This window comes from Mytilus trossulus, chromosome 12, assembly GCF_036588685.1.
Source record: "Mytilus trossulus isolate FHL-02 chromosome 12, PNRI_Mtr1.1.1.hap1, whole genome shotgun sequence".
In the NCBI taxonomy this organism is placed as follows: Eukaryota; Metazoa; Mollusca; class Bivalvia; order Mytilida; family Mytilidae; genus Mytilus; species Mytilus trossulus.
The window spans coordinates 30,557,909-30,576,502 of record NC_086384.1 but is presented as its reverse complement, the minus strand read 5'-3'; the positions used below and the strand labels follow the sequence as shown (position 1 = coordinate 30,576,502).

Sequence of the window (18,594 nt, the reverse complement as noted above, 5' to 3'; positions counted from 1 at the left end):
GTTTTCAATTGACTAGCAGCTGATATGGCATCTCAAATAGTTATTTTGTTACAAAATATTGTTATATTTGCCTTGAACTTGTTGAAGTTGTTTGACAACTGTATTTCTATAGAAATCAATGAGTTTAGACTGTATTTTACAAGTTTACAATTTCAGCTGGAAGAAAAGATCTACTACTAAGTAGTTTATTTATCTAGAAACAATGTCATGAGTAATGACCATTACATCGTTGTCAATAGCCAAAATAAAATTAGTAAAAGCAGTATCGTGATCTGAGATATCTGCTTTTTTTTTCGTTTTAGCAAATAATTTGTAATGCAACCAAAATGACAGAGTGCTTGAAGTTTAAAAGATGGACGGGAAACTATTTCAACTCTAACTTTAACTTTAACTGACACGGTTAAAACATTCTTAATACGCTCATATGATTCAAACTTGAATAGTTTTTTATCTATCTAAAATGTTTTGTTGCAACAAAATATACAAGCGCTCTAGTTGAACGACTGCATTCTAGAACGCGTACACATACCCGAAACTGAGGGACAACAGTCCGATAATTGTATGTCGTCATTAAATATCAGATTAGAAGCTTCCTCGCTCTAAAAGGGGGAACAAATATGTTAACTTGTGTAACTCTTGTAGCATGAACAATGATAAACAGCCTGCAAGGACTTAATGGAGCAAGTTGCAACTGACTTGACATATCTAGGAATATTTACTGAAACTATCCGTCAATTATTTTGATTTTACAATTAGACTTTTCTGACAAAGTATATTTAATGTTTTATAACAAAAAAATCATAGAATATAAACACATACAAACAAAGAATGTAGCATATATCAGTGCAAATATTTGTATATAATAGCGAAAAGGGTAGTAATATCATATATCAGTTGAGAGCAAATTATTGACTAATACACAAAATGTGACGGAAAGCAAGTGATTAAGTTCCGTGTTGAAATTGAAGTTTTTTATTCCATTCTTTTTCCATTGATTTCTTAAGGTTTTTTTCATATTTTGGTTCCGAAATTTTTATCACTGATTAGTTTTATGAAATACTATATGCTAACATTATTATGGGATAAATTTTATTACAACTATAAAGAAGAAACTAAAGTTTGTGTCTGAATTTGCAATTAAAATTACCTCAATTTTTAACAGTCTAAACTTCGCAAATTTTATAGATTATAAGAAAATGAAATACTAAATAGAATATTTCGATATATGAAAATAGCTTCCGGAAAAACTATTTCAGTTAAATGCAAGCAAATATACACAATTTTTCATTTTGAAAAAGGGGGGTTGAAACTCTCCAATGTACTACCAGTCATTAAAACGACTATTTAGAAAAATGTGACCGTACGAAATTCTGACGACAGGGCAAAAACTAAAGAAGACATATTTATCTTTAAGTTTAGACCATTTTTAGCCGTGTGTTATTTGGGGAGATTAAACTCGCGATCTAGACGACTTTTTACACTTCTGTCACCGCACTATTAGTCATTTCCAAAGCGTCATGTTGGTTTCTTGTGGAGAGTTGCCCAGAACTTGTCTTATTTGCAATCATAACACACTTTATTTATATATTTGTTAAGTTTTTGGTTTCCATGAGAAAATTTGAGATGTTCACTGTCCTTCATGCTGTTAAATCTAACTCCGAAATTTTGTTGTTTTCTCCTCTTTTTTGCAGTGTACGAGTGTAATGTAGGATTTCTAAAATATCTGAGAATTCAATTTGTGTTGTTAAATATAGTCAATTAAGGTTTAATTGCATTATACAAATCAAATTTGATTAAACAACATTAAAATGATCATATGCATGTTCGTCGTGATGAGAGGATAAAACACCGAATCTCAGGCTTCTTCAAAAGGTTACAAACCAGTGTTCTCGTACAACATCGTAGTTATTTAAAATTGCTTTTCTAAATTAATGGCCAAACAGTTCTCAGAATAAAAAACCAGTACATGTTCATCTGCCTCGCCCTTATACAGTTTCAGACAAAGCTATAAGGGTCTTAATCTATAGAGTCTAGTCAAAACTAAAAACACTCACCAGTTAGCAAACAAATGCAAAATAGAGTAACAACTAGATTAACAAATACTTATGATGTTCGTGCTAAATATACGCCAGCCGATTTCTAATCGACAAGACATTAAGAAGATGTTTACTGTATTTGAAATCAATTAAAGACTCGTATTTCAAGAATAAGTTATAGGAAAACACATTTCCAAACGATAATTTCTCGGGTTAACTGTTAGACATATGCAGTTATAGGTTACTTTCGAGGAGAACTGTAAGAATAACGTATAACTATTTAAATAGTTATCAACGGTACAAGGATTATAATTTAGTACGCCAAACGCGCGTTTCATCTACATAAGACTCATCAGTGACGTTCAGATTAAAAGATGATAAAACCAAACAAGTACAAAGTCGAAGAGCATTGAGGACCCAAAATTCCAAAACATTTTGCCAAATACGGCTAAGGTAATCTATTTCTGGGATAAGAAATCCTTAGTTTTACGAAAATTCAAAGTTTTGTTACAGAAAAGTTATAAAAATAACCATATAACTGATATTCATGTCAACATCGAAGTGCTGACTACTGGGCTAGTGATACCCAGCGGGTACGTGAAAACTGTTAGAGTAAGTCATAGAGTTCAAGGGTCCAAAAGTTCGCAGAGAACTGTAAACATGTGTTTTAGGGTACAACTGTTCAAATGCTCGCTGGAGAACTTTTAGAATTAGTTATAACTCACGCAATTTATTGCGTGGAGTATAATGTTATTGAAGTCTAGGAGTTACGCCCAGCCTTTGAAATTATTGGCCTCAATACACCACAGCAACAGATTGTCATCGCAACTCCTCTGAACCTCACGACAGAATTTCATGAACATTTGTAGATAATAATGACATATTATGTAGATGTGCATATCGACAGGAAATAATCGTTAATTTTTATTCTAGAAGTTACGCCGCTTTAAACTTATTGACCTCAATATACTACTGCAACAGTTTGTCATCACAACTCATATAAAACCACAAAACAGAATTCTATAAAACTTTGTAGAAGGCGAAAACATATAATGTAAACATGCATACCGACAGAAAATTATGATTCAAGTTTTTTTCTAGTAGTTACGCTCATTTGAACTTATTGGCTCGATATACAACTGCAACAGTTTGTCATCGCAACGCCTCAGAAACCACATAACAGAGTTTCATAAAATTTGTAGATGATAAGGACGTACTATGTAGATGTGCTTATCCACAGCAAATCATAAGTCGGGTTATTTTTTGTAGGAATTCGCTCCTTCGAATTTATTGGCCTAAATATACAACTGCAACAGTTTGTCATTGTAACTCCTCAAAAACCACACAACAAAATTTCATGAAACAATATAGATACTAAGGACATACCATGTATATGTGCATATCAACAGGAAATTATTAATAACTTTTTTCTAGGAGTTATGCCCCTTTCAAAATAGAACTTAAAACAGTATGTAATCGAAACTACTCTGAAACCACAAAACCAAATTGCATGAAAATTTGTAGTTAATGAGGGTGTAAAATGCTTATTTGTATATTCACAAGAAACTTTTAATCAGCTGACTTTTGAAGATTAATGAGTCTTTGAACTTAGCAGCCTTGTGAGATTATGTTTGTTAAGTGACAATGGTTAGTGTGAGGGATGTGAGCGTTCTCACAAAAGTCCTTTAATTAAAGAGTACAACTGTCCAAATGTTTTCGAAGAAGACTGTAAGAATTAGTCATAGGGTCCAACTGTCCAAACATTTTCAGGAGAACTGATAGAATCAGCTACTAGTATATGACACAAATTCCCAAAATTTATCGGTTACGACTATCCGACCGTTACTAGGAAAAATTGTTTGTATTAGTTTTTGGGTACAACAGTACAAAAGTTCCTGGGAGAACTGCATGTTATAATTAGCTGTAAGGCACATCTGTCCAAACGTTCTTGGGGAGAACTTCTAGCATTGGTTATATAAAACAACTGTCGCACGGTTTTGCGGAGAACTGTTTGAACTAGTTATAGGGTTCAACTGTAAAAACTTTCGCCGGAGAACTTTAAAATATTAGTTAAAGGGAACAACTGTCAAAACGTTCTGGGGAGAAGTGTTAGAATTAGTTATAGTACAACTGCGTAGCATCTATAACAAAGCAGTATTATCTAGTATTGTTTTCTCGATTACTGTGTGTTTTGTCTTCTGTAATACAGATACTGTAGAATAAAGTATTTTTATTTTTATTTTATTCTTACGTGTATTTGACCAATATTTTTTTAAGTTACTTTTTCCAATTGACAATCATAACAAATCGCCTTATTTCATATCAGCAATTTATTTTGGAGTATTCACACTATCCAGTTTTAAGAATCACAATACGTGGAATAACATAAGAAAATACCGAAAAAAATCAAAACTAAAAGTCTCTTATCAAATAGCAAAATCAAACACATCAAACGAATGGAAACAATTGGTCTATTCATGACTTGGTACAGGCATTTCCTTGTGTAAAATATGGTTGATTAATTAGATATAGGAAGATGGGGTATGAGTGTCAATGAGACAACTCTCCATCTAAGTAACAATTTATAAAAAAGTAAACCATTATAGGTCAAGGTACAGCCTTCAACATGGTGTCTTGGCTCACACGGAACAGCAAGCTATAAAGGAACCAAAAACATTACTAGTGTAAAATCATTCAAACGCGAAAACCAACGGTCTAATCTATCTAAAAAAAAAATAGAAACGAGAGACACGTATGAACTACATTAACAGAGGACAACCACAGTGACTGTACATCAGATTTCTGACTTAGAACAGGTGCAAACATTTGCAGCAGAATTACACGTTTAAATGGTACCACACATTCTCCCTTTTCTGAAACAATAGTATAACTTCATAACATAGAAAGACACACTATAAAATATCAGTTGAAAGGTTTATCTCAATCAAACAACGCAAATAAACCTGGTAGTATAGCTAGCTAAAACTCTAACTTGTATGAAAGTCACATATAATTTCATTATATTGACAACTATGTGTGAACAAAGTTGAAAACAAATGGATTTCGACTGACGTAGATTGAATCATTTATATTACGTCACTGCACGACCTTCTGTAATGAGTAAAAAACCTATAAAAGACTACAATATAACAAGAATTGGGAATCAATCCAAAACCATCAGCCTGATTAAGATAAAGAATAAACGAAAAACGAATATAACTGACGGAAACAAACAACAATTAGGTTTGCTTGTCAAGTTTTGGCATTTTTGCCAGATTTTCGAGTTTGAATGCCTTAACATATTTTTTCAGTGGACCCCCATTTTTCTTTTTATAAATCTTTTACATGTATTATTATAAACCATTTGTTAAAGTCTAAAAAATATTATTTATTTTCAAATAGTTATTGAGAACTTTGACTGGATTATGATAAATCTATGAAAAGTCAAGAGAGAACATTTTCCCGCCAAAATTCAAATGGCTAATTAAAGTAATTTACATTGACCCCATTATTTTTTATTTTTTTTGGCTTTTTTGATTCCTTAATTAATCCCCTATTAATATATTCTAGAGTAATGGAAAGTTATTTATTTTGAAACTGAGCAGCGAACTTCCTTAAGTTCTCCACTTGTGATCAAAGCCTTAAATCTGAGGACAGCGGATTTCGATAAACTTTATCGTTTTTGTGTCCCTTATTTTGTATCCCTACAAATTTGGTAGTTAAGGAATATCTTTTGTAGCTTCCATTTGAATTTATTCCAAACTTGTTCGGACTCTGAAAGCTTGACAAATGCAAAAATCACTATTAAGTCTATCTCAGGACACGTTGTATTAACCTCTTGAGTTCTTTTCTTTTCTGTTCTGTTTTTTACTAAATATCATCATTTGTGAAATGCAATTCGTATCATCATTTGTGAGAGTAACACATCTCTATCGATTCTAAGTGTCAAGATAGTTTTAAATAAAAAATAAAAAAGGAACAATGTATAATTTTAATTTACAAGTAATAAATATCGTTATGTTTTTATCAGCATTTAGTAAAAGTCAGTTATCGCCATGTCTTGTCTGTCGTTCGGTTAATCTGAAAATGAAAAAAATATAATAATATATATAAATGGTACTGATGAAAATTGAATTATGTGCACTGAAGAAAGAAAAAAAAACGGGTAAAACTAAAGCGGAAATGAAATAACACAGATGAAGTATATTTTAAACGAACAATAAATTTAAAATTAATCAATGGAAGAGTATAATCACGAAACTGTCATTTTCAAATTCACAGATTAGATCAATTGTAAACTGAAAAATGTAAACAAATCATAAGCTTGGACCTTCCTCTTGAAAATTTTTATATCAATTTGTTTGGTTTTCTTCTTAGTTAACTAAATTCTTATATATTTATGAGTATCTTTGGCTTTCTGAATTTAAACGTATATATATAAAAAAAAAAACAGCCAGATGTGCTGCAGATTCCGGCTATTCCAGGGCATTCCACTGAAAAAAACCTGGCCGCAATGAAATAGCCATAATGCTGAAAGTGGCATTAAACATCAAATCAATCATTTTTTTAAATGAAACTTGTTGATAGTTTTGAGATGCATACAGTCAAAATTGAGAATGGACACGGGGGATGTGCCAAAGATACAATATACTAAGTAATATTATCAAACAGCCCAAGGCCACCAATGGGTCTTTCGCACAAAGAAAAAAATCACGCACCTGGATGCGTTTTTTAGTTTGCCTCTAAACAAAAAAGTGTACTTGTTCAGAGAAAAATGCATGTATTATCTTACCATCTGCTACCAGCCACCATAACGCCCACCCCAGCGTCCACCACGATTCCAGCGTCCTCCACGATTCCAACGTCTATGCCCGCCGCCCCACCTTCTGTTTGGCCAACCACCACCACCATGGTATTGCGCTGATACTTTTATTAAAAGTAAAAATTGATATACATGTAAAATCAGAAATTACTTCAATTTTGAGCAACCATCATAATTTTGTAAAGGTGAGAACAAAGTTTAACTGTATATAAAAACTAGTTGAAAAGGCCTTCACTCATCAGACATACATCTTACAAAAAAACAGAGTGAACGTAGCATGGTACTTGTATATTCTTTCAACAAAAGACACAAAGTACAGATTTGAGAGTACTCGCTCGCATTTCGTGATTGCTCCTTTAATGCCAATAACAACTAATAAAAATAAACCATGCATTTAAGACTGATATGTGAGAGGCCTGATTTGGAGGGGGGACTTTCACCTTATGTTAAAGCACGTTAAAAGTTCGGCTCAGCGTGTCGGTATAGTGCAAGGGTTTATATTCATACCACATGAACATGTGTTTTCCCTCTATAATTGCATTTAATCGGCCACTGGACGTAAAATACTCATCTGTCATTATCTAGGTTTGTTTTTTTGTAATTGGCATTCTGCACAGTTGATTTAAGATAAAAAAAAAATCAAAACCCAAAACCTTATCCAAACGTAGATAAAACAAAAAAGGACCTTAAGTGCAGATAAATTTGGAAAAGGAAAGATTTATTTATTTGAGTAAAACATATTTCTTAATTAAGAACTGTGTCGAAGCATATTTCTATCAAACCATATCCATGAAAATTAATGACAATTTGAAGTATTATTATAATAATCCTAAAGATAATTTCGTAGTAATTGTGTATCGAATAATTTAAATTCAATAATAATATAATGAAATAAAATAATTTAAATAAAGAACAAACAACTTACCCTCGGTCGGCACGAAGGCCGCCATCATCACCAAGAAGACAACAAGACAAGCTACGGTTTTGAACAGTTTAGCCATGATACAAGCGTGTTCTAATGTTAGACTTCAAATCCTTTCTTATATATGGTAACAAAAACACTGATACGCTTTTTATCCCATGTCTTTACATATGTTCTGTCTTGTAAATGATTCAATATGTTTATTTGGAAATATCATTCACTACCTAGATATGGTTGACATTGTTTTTATACTGAATGATTTTGCAAGTTTAATAACATAACCTTGTAAGTTAAGTATTATGATCATGGTTTCATTTCTAGAGACATTTGAAACAGCTGTGGTTTACGTGTGCAAATAGTACTACTACTTTAAGTTTAAAAATACCATTGAATCGTCATTGTCGATCGGATTTCAGATTTTGGACTGTTCACATTGTCATCTGTTGTCAACCCATTAATTTGGATGTAAAGAGTGAGGATCACGCTTGCGGCCCGTATTAATACCCTCGCAACAATTCCCTAACTCTCAGCATGAGACATGTTGCAAAATATCTTCCCAAGCATATGCCTACATTTATATTTTTTTTGCAAAATGAAATTACATTCATAAATAAATAAGACTTGAGTTTTATTATTTAGGTTACAGTCTCCAATTTTATTATTATTTTCATTGGGTAAAGGCTCAAGGATTCTGCTCAAATTTTCTCACAAGTTCGCAGTGGGTGCACGTGTTTATTAAGAATGCACATATTGCAGTAGCACCTCAAAATCAGGGAATTATTTTTGTAACATCTTATTTAAATCGAGTATACAAATTGATTAAAAATTACGCTGAAAACTCCATTTTCTCCTGTAGAGGACAATAGAAGCTACTTTTAGCCAACTTTCCTGTGAGACAATATTGTTTTCCTACAATATTTGGCAAATTCGATATACTGCATATAAATACAGAATGTTTTACAAAACTAATATTGGGAATAATGGGGTCAAAATTTGAGGGCTCATTTCTGTTTAGATGCAAAAGTTGATCTAAAATTCACAGTAATGAAGTATTTTGAATCAATTAAAGACGAAATGCTACAAATGTGGGGATAACTCCATGTGTCCCTCCCATCCCATTTTTTTTTTATTCTATTGTCAGTAGAACGATATTTTTTGTTCACATGTAATCAAATATACCATCAGGTTCAAAGCTTCGTCAATTTTGTGCGTTGTTTGCATTTTCTAATTCTTGTAGAGAACAAATATTTGAATTTTAACCCATTCCCATTTGTTTCGGAACAAATAAGCTGTCCGGCTGAAATCTGACCATCTTAATATACAAATGTAGTAGTAGAACATTTAAATACAAATTTGATAGAACATTGAATTTTATTTTTAATTTGAAGGATAAATCGATATTTCTTTTCGCTTTCTTTCAGTCACAAACTGTGTTGCTTCATTTTAGTCAACTAGTATAGATCCGAGACAGAGATGCACATGTGTAGAGGTTATATCATATTTTTACACTGTGAATATAGGTGGACTTCTTAATAACAATTGTTTTATGTTTGTGACTTATCGTAATATTTGTTTGTAAATATGTAAACATATTGATACAAATGACAACAAAGAAAAAATAACTTGTTATAAAGTTCATATTAATGTACTTTTTATGTATTTGTCTCAAATAAATTTCCCTTTATTTTTTACAATGCCTTTGTCATGAATAATAAAATAAAATTTTATATAAAGTACTATTGTCCTTTTGAGCTAACACCAATCATGTTTCTTTGCATTTGCGCCAATTGGCCTTTCATATTTGCGCAAAAAAGTTCATTTTTCAGTTGCACGACAAACACTGGTTATAATAGTACGAATAAAGTAATAAAACATGTATACCTTCAGTTTATAGTATTTGAAAATGACAAGATGTGGTTTCAACTATCAAGGAGGTACCAAATGATGAACCATTTAAAGCTGACTATGCGGTATTGGTATTGCCAATTGTTGAAGGCCGAGTGGTAAACATTAGATTTTTTTTCTGTGTCATTTGGTCTCTTGTGGAGAGTTGTCTCATTAGCAATCATACCAACTCTTCTTTTTGTTATATTCAGTCAAGTGTCATATGCGTAAAACTCATACCGTATGATAAGCTTATGATCAAACTTATAACAATTCAAATGATATACACAAGCCTGATTTATGTAAAAACATAATTAAAAACAAAACACAAAAAGACAGAGAGCACAACGAAAATCAAAGATTTTGGTAATTGACAGACACATTAAGATTGTGCACGGTGGGGTTAAACTTCACTTTTCGCCTGAATAATATGTCCCCCTTATCAAAACGGGGAGGTTGAACTATGAGATATCGCGCAGGATAAATATTTTATAGTATAACAAGTGTGGACACAGATGAGTGTGGATAGTATGTTTGTATGTTTGACAGTGTCTTATGACAAAAGGAGTTCTATGTTTTTCCTATATTTAGTTACTAACTGTGTTGCACGGTGACAACCGATCTGAGCATTATGAGTGTTATTTATTTAATAGTTTTTTTTAAGTTGAATACAGACATTGGGAGACAGTAATTACATTAGTTACCAAATGATTATGATAGAACATGTTCTACATCGTTGGTTTTTGATCATTTGTAGCTGGGAAATCAACAAATAATAGGTTCATTTTTTCACGTGTTTTTTTTTCTAAATGGGAGATGATATCTAGATTTGAGAACATGATATAAGGAGCCTGTAACTCAGTGGTTGTCGTTTATTTATGTGTTACATATTATTTTTTTGTTTATTTTTTCAAAATAAATAAGGCCATAAGTTTTCTCGTTTGAATTGTTTTATATTGTCATTTCGGGGCCTTTTAGAGCTGATATTGGCTTTGCTCATTGTTTACGGCCGTACAGTGACATGTAGTTGTTAATTTCTGTGTCGATTTGGTTTCTTGTGGAGAATTGTCTCAATGGCAATCATACCACATCTTTTTTTATATGTATTTGCTTACTATTGGTATGGTTCTATTTATATTACTTTGTGGTGGATCGTCAGTATCATTAGTAAAAAAAAATGTTAAAATGTCGAATTGGTTCCTCAGATTAGAATACATTTATTGGTTTTAAGTAATGACAATGACTTATGCCTGACATGATTATTCGGGCTAAATGAGATAGGAAGTAAACCTGTGCTGATTTATATCAATTCTTTAATTATATCTCCTCCAAAGCTGGTCGAAGCAAAGACAAATTTTGACCAATATGAAAATGATTTCACCAAAAGAACCTTTGTGAGCATGCTTCGAAGACTCATAACTGCTCCAAAAGTAATCTGATAGAATTTGAAGCATGTCAAGCAGATATCATCAACATCTACTTTATAATAAGTAAATACCTAAAAAGCTATAGTATTCAAAAGGTATTGCAAAATTATTCCTTTTCATTTTTTGTTTTGTGATATGGATACAAATATAAGTGATACATGTACCAATACAATATTTGGTGTGGTATGAAAGTGTAGTAATTAACATTTACTGTAACAATGCTAATTCACACAAATTAAGAAATAACAAATGAATGGAACAGATACTCCGCTGGGCGCAGCTTTATACGACTGCAGAGGTCGAACCCTGAACAGTTGGGGCTAGTATGGACACAACATTCAAGCTGGATACAGCTCTGAATTTTGATTGTGGTTAAATAGTTGACACTGCTTAGGTTTCTGACACATAATGAATGTGGTCTAATGCACTTAAAAAAAACATTTTGTGCAATTCACCAAGCTGTTGAATATTAATCCTTTTTTTTTTTTAAAAACACTTGAAGAAATTTTCTTTTTAATTTCTGAAATCTGAAATGAGAAAAATTCCCCTACCCCTGTCACCCAATTTTTTATAGTATAATGATAAATTCAACAGAATACAGTTATGTCTGCATAATAAAACTCTGTTTTGTACCTTCTGTTTTCATACCAACACTGCTCTATATATTTAACACAAATGAGCTCATCTTAGCACTTTAACATTAAGTTATTATAGTTTGGTTTGATATGGCTTGTACCATTTAATGTATGCGTTTTTTAAATTCATCAATGAATGAATATTGTTTAAGTAATGAAAATGAGTGTAATATTAGTCACTGGGCGTAAATAATGACAATCAATCAAAACGCCATGCATAACAGCTATTTTTTTCATTGGATTAGACTTGACAATGAAATATTTATTATTGAAAGTTATTTGTTTTCACAGAAAATACTATATATTCACTGTAATGTTAAAATCTGAATTGTTTCAAAAATATAACAGGCACGCACTTCAATAAGTTCTTATCCATTAAATGGGATTGGTGTTCCTGAAAACAATTATCACGTCTGATGGAACTTCCAGGTCTAATGTTCGAAAAATGTTATTCAAGCCCGAGGTTTAAGGCTTGGTGTCACATTCGGAACTCTAAACAATCGTCTTACGAAGTACACTTGGAAACCGGAAGTAAATACAGTGATGAATATATGTAATCCAGACCACCAACTTATGTAGTTATTGATGCCGGTGATAAGGTACCAGTCTTTTACAACTGTCATTCGGGATTGCAACTGATGTTCTCCGGCCTGTTCGATTGATTTCTGAACAGCAGAAATAGATGTCTGCAAATAAAACGTGAATGCGATTAGCATCTACAAAATTAATGCATTTTTTATAACTACTTTCATATTATATCAATGTTCAACAATGGTTACACATAGCTTATTATAAAGAATAATCTACACTGTATCATAGTGATTTTTTCCCAATTGGTCTTTGTTAAATTTAAACTATTTTGAGAAACAAGCGCAATAAATGTTGGACCTTCTTATTACTTTTACTTTGATGACATATTGACGGATATTGTTAATAAATTGTTCTTTTGTATTTTGGGGCATCAGAAACTTAGAGGTCTACATAGTTTATCTGCTGTACCACTAGCCTATCAAAACTGAGGTCAAATCCCGAATTTAAATAAATATGTTCGACTGCAAATTTAAATGAGGACGGTTCCCTCGGCTTCCTCTATTGCTAAAAACTGGTTGCAACGAAAAGTAAATAGTTTTTGTTGGTGTGGTTCATAAGTGCTTCTAGTTTCTCGTTTTTTTATATAGCTTATATCGTTGGTTTTCCTGTTTGAATAGTTTTACACTAGTATTTTTTAGGGCCCTTAAAAGCTTGCTGTTCGGCGTGAGCCAAGGCTCCGTGTTGAAGACCGTTACTTGACCTATAATGGTTTACTTTTATTAATTGTGACTTGGATGGAGAGTTGTGTCAATGGCACTCATACCACATCTTCCTATATCTTTTTTGTTGATGTGGTTCATAAGTATTTCTCGTTTATTGTTTTTTATATAGCTTAATATTACTTAATATTACGTTTTTCCCGTTTAAATTGTTTTTCACTAGTAAGTTGTAAAGCCCTTAATAGCTTGCTGTTCGATATGAGCCAAGCTGAAGGCTCTGCGTTGAAGAGCGTACCTTGACCTGTAATGGTTTACTTTTATAATTGTGACTTGGACGGTGAGTTGTCTCATTGGCACTCGTACATTTGTATCACATCTTCCTATATCTAAGTACTAAACCAGCATCAAACACCAAGAACCAACAATCAATGTTTTGCATTTAATATCTGTCTATTTTAAACAGTATTACTCACAGTGAAATTTGTAACTGTTAAATGAAGACCCTCTATTTCCTCTATATATTTGTCCCATTCTGCCGTAATATATGTTCCCATGTAAAAATATATCCTCTTTGACCCGTAAAAGTATCTAGACATGCTTGCTGTATTATCTATACATATAGTATATATTCCTGTAAAAGAACAAATCAGATATGTTTTAAATGATAAAGAATATTGTTAAGACATTTTTTTACTTATATAATGTACTGCCGCTAGCTCCATTTCAGTTTTGTCTACTAGTATATCTCACTATAATTGAAGTCAGACAGAGGTTGTTAAAATGGAACTTCCGACTGAACTTGATAGCTTCTACGATTACATGTAACACCAATAAGAATTTTTAGATACGAAAGTATATATAAAAATTTACAGGTCAGTTGAATGATTAGTTCGGTCAATGTCCAGTGACAACTATTTCAAGCATATTCATGATGAAAATTATACATTTTAACATCTTTACCGGGGAGAGGGTTCTGCAAAGTACAAAAATGTAAGTCGACCATAATAGGGGGTTTTACAAAAAATCGTACCAAATATATATAAACATCCTAGCCATGAAAAAGGTTACACAAAATACTAAACAAAAAATCAACAACATATTAGACAAAACAGTAAAAGAAGTAAAGTTTTACTGTCAGTATGGTAAATTGAACTAAAGAATTCACAGTTATAATAAAGTTATAGGAAGATGTGGTGTGAGTGCCATTGAGACAACTCTCCATCCAAATAACAATTTTTAAAAGTAAACCATTATAGGTCAATGTACGGCCTTCAACACGGACCCTTTGATCACACCGAACAACAAGCTATAAAGGGCCCAAAATTACTAGTGTAAAACCATTCAAACGGGAAAACTACCGGTCTAAACGATGTTTTCCTCCTCATTTGTATTTTCAAGGTGTGTAATGTATACCAATTCCGTTATCGGTGAACCGATTTAAATAAACACCAATTAAAGACGCACATACCATACGAACAGTCGATAAAATAGGCGTACAATTAGTCAATTCAAAGTTTATAGACGCGCAGACCTACGAACAGTCGATAAAATAGGCGTACAATTAGTAAATTCAAAGACCTGATCATCAGATTGAATTGTCTCCCATTTCATAGAAATAGTCTGAACAAAAGTTACCAATATGTTAAAATTTGTTTCTCATTTGCCTAGTTTTGTTCAAAGTTATAACATGTTTAAGCCGTACGATGTATTATAGCTGTTTACTTTGTGTCATTTAGTTTCTGATGGAGAGATGCACAAAACCAGGCACATGAAAACCCTATGTGTGTATGTTTGTTTCAAAAACCAGACACAGTTGCAGATCCTCTTATTGTGACAGCCTCGAAATATACAGATTTTCAAATGCGTATGACAGTAAGGAATATACATGTAATATTTTACAAAACGTTATATCTTCCTTATTAATAAATTATACAACTAAAAAGGGCCACAGCTCCTCTTTTTAAAACTAATGCAATATGATTGAAAAAAGCATTAATAACTTACATGTAATATCTCTGTTAGATACATTGTATGTGTGTCGTGCTATTTTTAAAGAAACTCTATGGTGAACAGGGAATAAACATCTGGAGACTTGTTATCGTCTTTCGATGGGTAGCAAAACCTTAGCACATGTGCGTTTGTTTGGATTGTGTGGGATGTATAAATACACGTCCACATTCGCTCAGAATGAGGAAGTTAAATGCGATTCGATTGGACAAAGTTCCGCATTCTGGGCACTTCAATAACCTTTGCAACAACTCTTTAATGAGTGCGAAGGTGGCGACTTACAAGGCTTAATTCCAGTCTATACACAATATACCCTCATTTTACAAATTTCTTGTTCGCAATCACAGTCGACTTCTATTACATGACATACCTTTTGTATGTGAACATACTTGGAATACGTGTCACGTACTGGACGTTAAGAAAAGCACAATCAATTCTTTAAATGTTAATAGAGGGAATGTGACAATTAACTAGTATTTTTTAGATTGATTGTTATGATCCAAACAATTATTTAACTAAAGTTATATATGTTGCGTTTCTGGTGACGTATTGCTCTTTAAAATAATCAACTTAGATTACATTTTTGTCGACTTTCACTCTTCGGTGGGTGTGCTTATTTCCTATATGTATGTAGAAATTGCATTATTTCCAGAAATATCAAACTTTCATCATGAAAATATAAAATAAAGATTTGTTGTATGATTGGCAGTGAGACAAATACCAAACAGTGTCAAAATGAGGAGGATTTCAAATCTATAAGTCACCTTACCTGCTTCCAAAAATGAGCAAAAATCAACAACATTCACTGAAATACGGGCTCCTGACATACTGTCTATACACAAGGAAATCAATTGGTTTGCAAAGAATGCAATGTAGCTGGTTGATAGTTCACACAGTATATGAATATTCATTAATTTTTACTATGATTGCCAACAATATTTACACATGTTTAATTTAACCTTTAACCTTCTACTGTAGTCTCGTGTTCCAAAGAACCTTCCGTTTGGTCTATTTGTGAATCTAATATTTCCATATTTGGATCTCTCAAAATGACGTCGATCAATCGGTCTCCGCCTCTTAGTGCCTGAAAAACAAATGCATTTTAAAAGTCCACTCACTAATCGAGTTTAAAGGGGAGTTTGAAAAGCTCATTGTGCATATAAAACGCGGAGATATGGTACGAGTTCAAATGAGACAACGATCCACTAAAGTCCAAATGTAGTTCATGTATGCAATTATAGGCAACCATAATGCCTTCAACATTGATAAATCATCATAGAAATGTGAAACAATTCAAGTATGAAACCTAATTGCCTAAATCATACAAATAAAATTACGAAAATCAAATCAACAAACAGAAACAATGACAACATGTGCCTGCTCCAAGTCAAGTTCCTTTTGTCCTTTTGTGATATCTTGATAATATAAAAAAGAAGATGTGGTATGATTGCCAATGAGACAACTATCCACAAAAGACCAAAATGACACAAACATTAACAACTATAGGTCACCGTACGGCCTTCAACAATGAGCAAAACCCATACCGCATAGTCAGCTATAAAAGGCCCCGATAAGACAATGTAAAACAATTCAAACGAGAAAACTAACGGCCTTATTTATGTAAAAAAGAATGAAAAAAAAAACAACTTTGCTGTCATTATAATTCGTTCTTCCATACTATCTGTTAAACTATCGTTATCGACATAGGAAAACTTGTCTGAAAATGCTGAAGACTGTAAGCTTTTAATTAATGAGGTTGCAGTTGCGCAGTACTGTCTCATCTAAAACCGGAAGTGTTATGACGTAATAGAATTATTGTTTTCGACCTTGGATATCTTGAAGCTTGACATGTTGTATTGAAACTTGTCTCAATATGCTGAAGACTTTAAGCTTTTAATTGGTTAGATTTGTTGTTTGGTGGCTGTCTCGTTGACGTTTATCACATGACTTTCACAGAATATTTGTTGTTGAACGTCCAGTCGAAAGTATTTGATACAAATTCTTAAAGAAAAAAAAGCTATTCGAACATACAATGTATAGTTAGAGTTTCAAATATGATATATTGTAAATTTCATATTAGCCCCACACATCAATGAATTATATACCCCCTTAATCTGAACTTCCGTTAAATGATCGATTACGTTTTACTCACCTCAAATGACACATATAACCTTGCGCCTTGTGCAATTTTCTGGTAAAAACATTGCTCGTCTCCGGCATTTACTTCAACTTTGAACTCATAAGAAACCCCTGGTAAACCATCAAAATCAAAATCTTCATTTTGTTTGTCCAAAATTTGTTCAGATTTTAGCACATTGAAAAAAGTCAGTAATGTTATAAATCCTGGCAAGACGAAATCGGGAGAAACCATATTGTACACGTATGTGTATACATTTAAGATAATAAGTAGGCCAAGAAATTTGTAGATTTTCTCAACATTGCTTAACTAGGTGAAAATTTCAATGTAAACAATTGATATCGTTGTAAATTTCTTATCGTAATCTTCCGTCCATCTGAAGTGTATTTCTTGTCATCACCGATTTGCTTTCTTCGATGAGATAAAAGAAAAAAATTCATGTGAACGAAAGAGTCTCATCCAGCTTTTTTAAGCTCAAAACTGCTGTCCTGCCTATTTTTTCAAATCTAATCTTGGCAACCCCCCCCTTTTCTCCATTTACAAAAAAATCAACTGGTAGCTCCCTTATTCCGGACGTACATGACCATAAATAATGAATATGCGCTGGGGAAGTGGTTATTTTATCATCCAATGGAGAATGTACTGGCAGATAATTTGCTTCAATGCAAACATGGAACTACAGTTTATTTTTCAGGCGCGGATCCAGAGGGAGGGGGGGGGGGGGGGGGGGGGGGGTTCCGGGGGTTGGAACCAACCTTTTGTTTGGACGATCAATTCATTTGAATGGGGACATGTAATTAGAACCCCCCTTTTGTCCTGGGTTAGGACCCACCCCCCTTTTAAAATGGCTGGATCCGCCCCTGTTCGTTACACATTCTCTATGCTAATTAATTCAAAATAAAACATTATGGAAAATAGTACCAACTTTGATTTATGTTTTTACTAACTGTTCTTTGGACATAGGGGGTGGGCAACAACTCTTTTCCTCATTTTTATACGACCGCAAATTTTGAAAAAAATTTCGTCGTATATTGCTATCACGTTGGCGTCGTCGTCTGCGTCGTCGTCGTCGTCGTCGTCCGAAAACTTAGTTTTCGCACTCTAACTTTAGTAAAAGTGAATAGAAATCTATGAAATTTTAACACAAGGTTTATGACCACAAAAGGAAGGTTGGTATTGATTTTGGGAGTTTTGGTCTCAACATTTTAGGAATTAAGGGCTAAAAAAAGGGCACAAATAAGCATTTTCTTTGTTTTCCCACTATGACTTTAGTTTAAGTAAATAGAAATCTATGAAATTTTGACACAAGGTTTATGACCACAAAAGAAAGGTTGGTATTGATTTTGGGAGTTTTGATTCCAACAGTTTAGGAATAAGGGGCCAAAAAAGGGCCCAAATAAGCATTATTCTTGGTTTTCGCACAATTACTTTAGTGTAAGTGAATAGAAATCAATGATATATACACAATGTTTAT

The 18,594-nt window shown here is 32.8% G+C and overlaps 1 protein-coding gene and 1 long non-coding RNA gene across 2 annotated transcripts; both read right to left on the bottom strand.

Moving 5' to 3' along the window:
- Positions 1–6,051: 6,051 nt before the first annotated feature.
- LOC134693752 (uncharacterized) lies at positions 6,052–7,895 on the bottom strand. Its single transcript, XR_010102459.1, has 3 exons — positions 7,784–7,895; positions 6,829–6,962; positions 6,052–6,116 (listed from the first exon to the last, which is right to left on the bottom strand). It is a non-coding gene; the product is annotated as an uncharacterized LOC134693752 (long non-coding RNA).
- Positions 7,896–11,929: 4,034 nt separating this feature from the next.
- Positions 11,930–17,434, bottom strand: LOC134693143 (transmembrane emp24 domain-containing protein 6-like). Its single transcript, XM_063553850.1, has 4 exons — positions 17,136–17,434; positions 15,950–16,067; positions 13,450–13,607; positions 11,930–12,412 (listed from the first exon to the last, which is right to left on the bottom strand). Exons 1-4 carry the CDS (start codon positions 17,352–17,354, stop codon positions 12,179–12,181), a joined length of 729 nt encoding a protein of 242 aa, XP_063409920.1. The 5' UTR covers positions 17,355–17,434; the 3' UTR covers positions 11,930–12,178.
- Between the last annotated feature and the right edge of the window lie 1,160 nt (positions 17,435–18,594).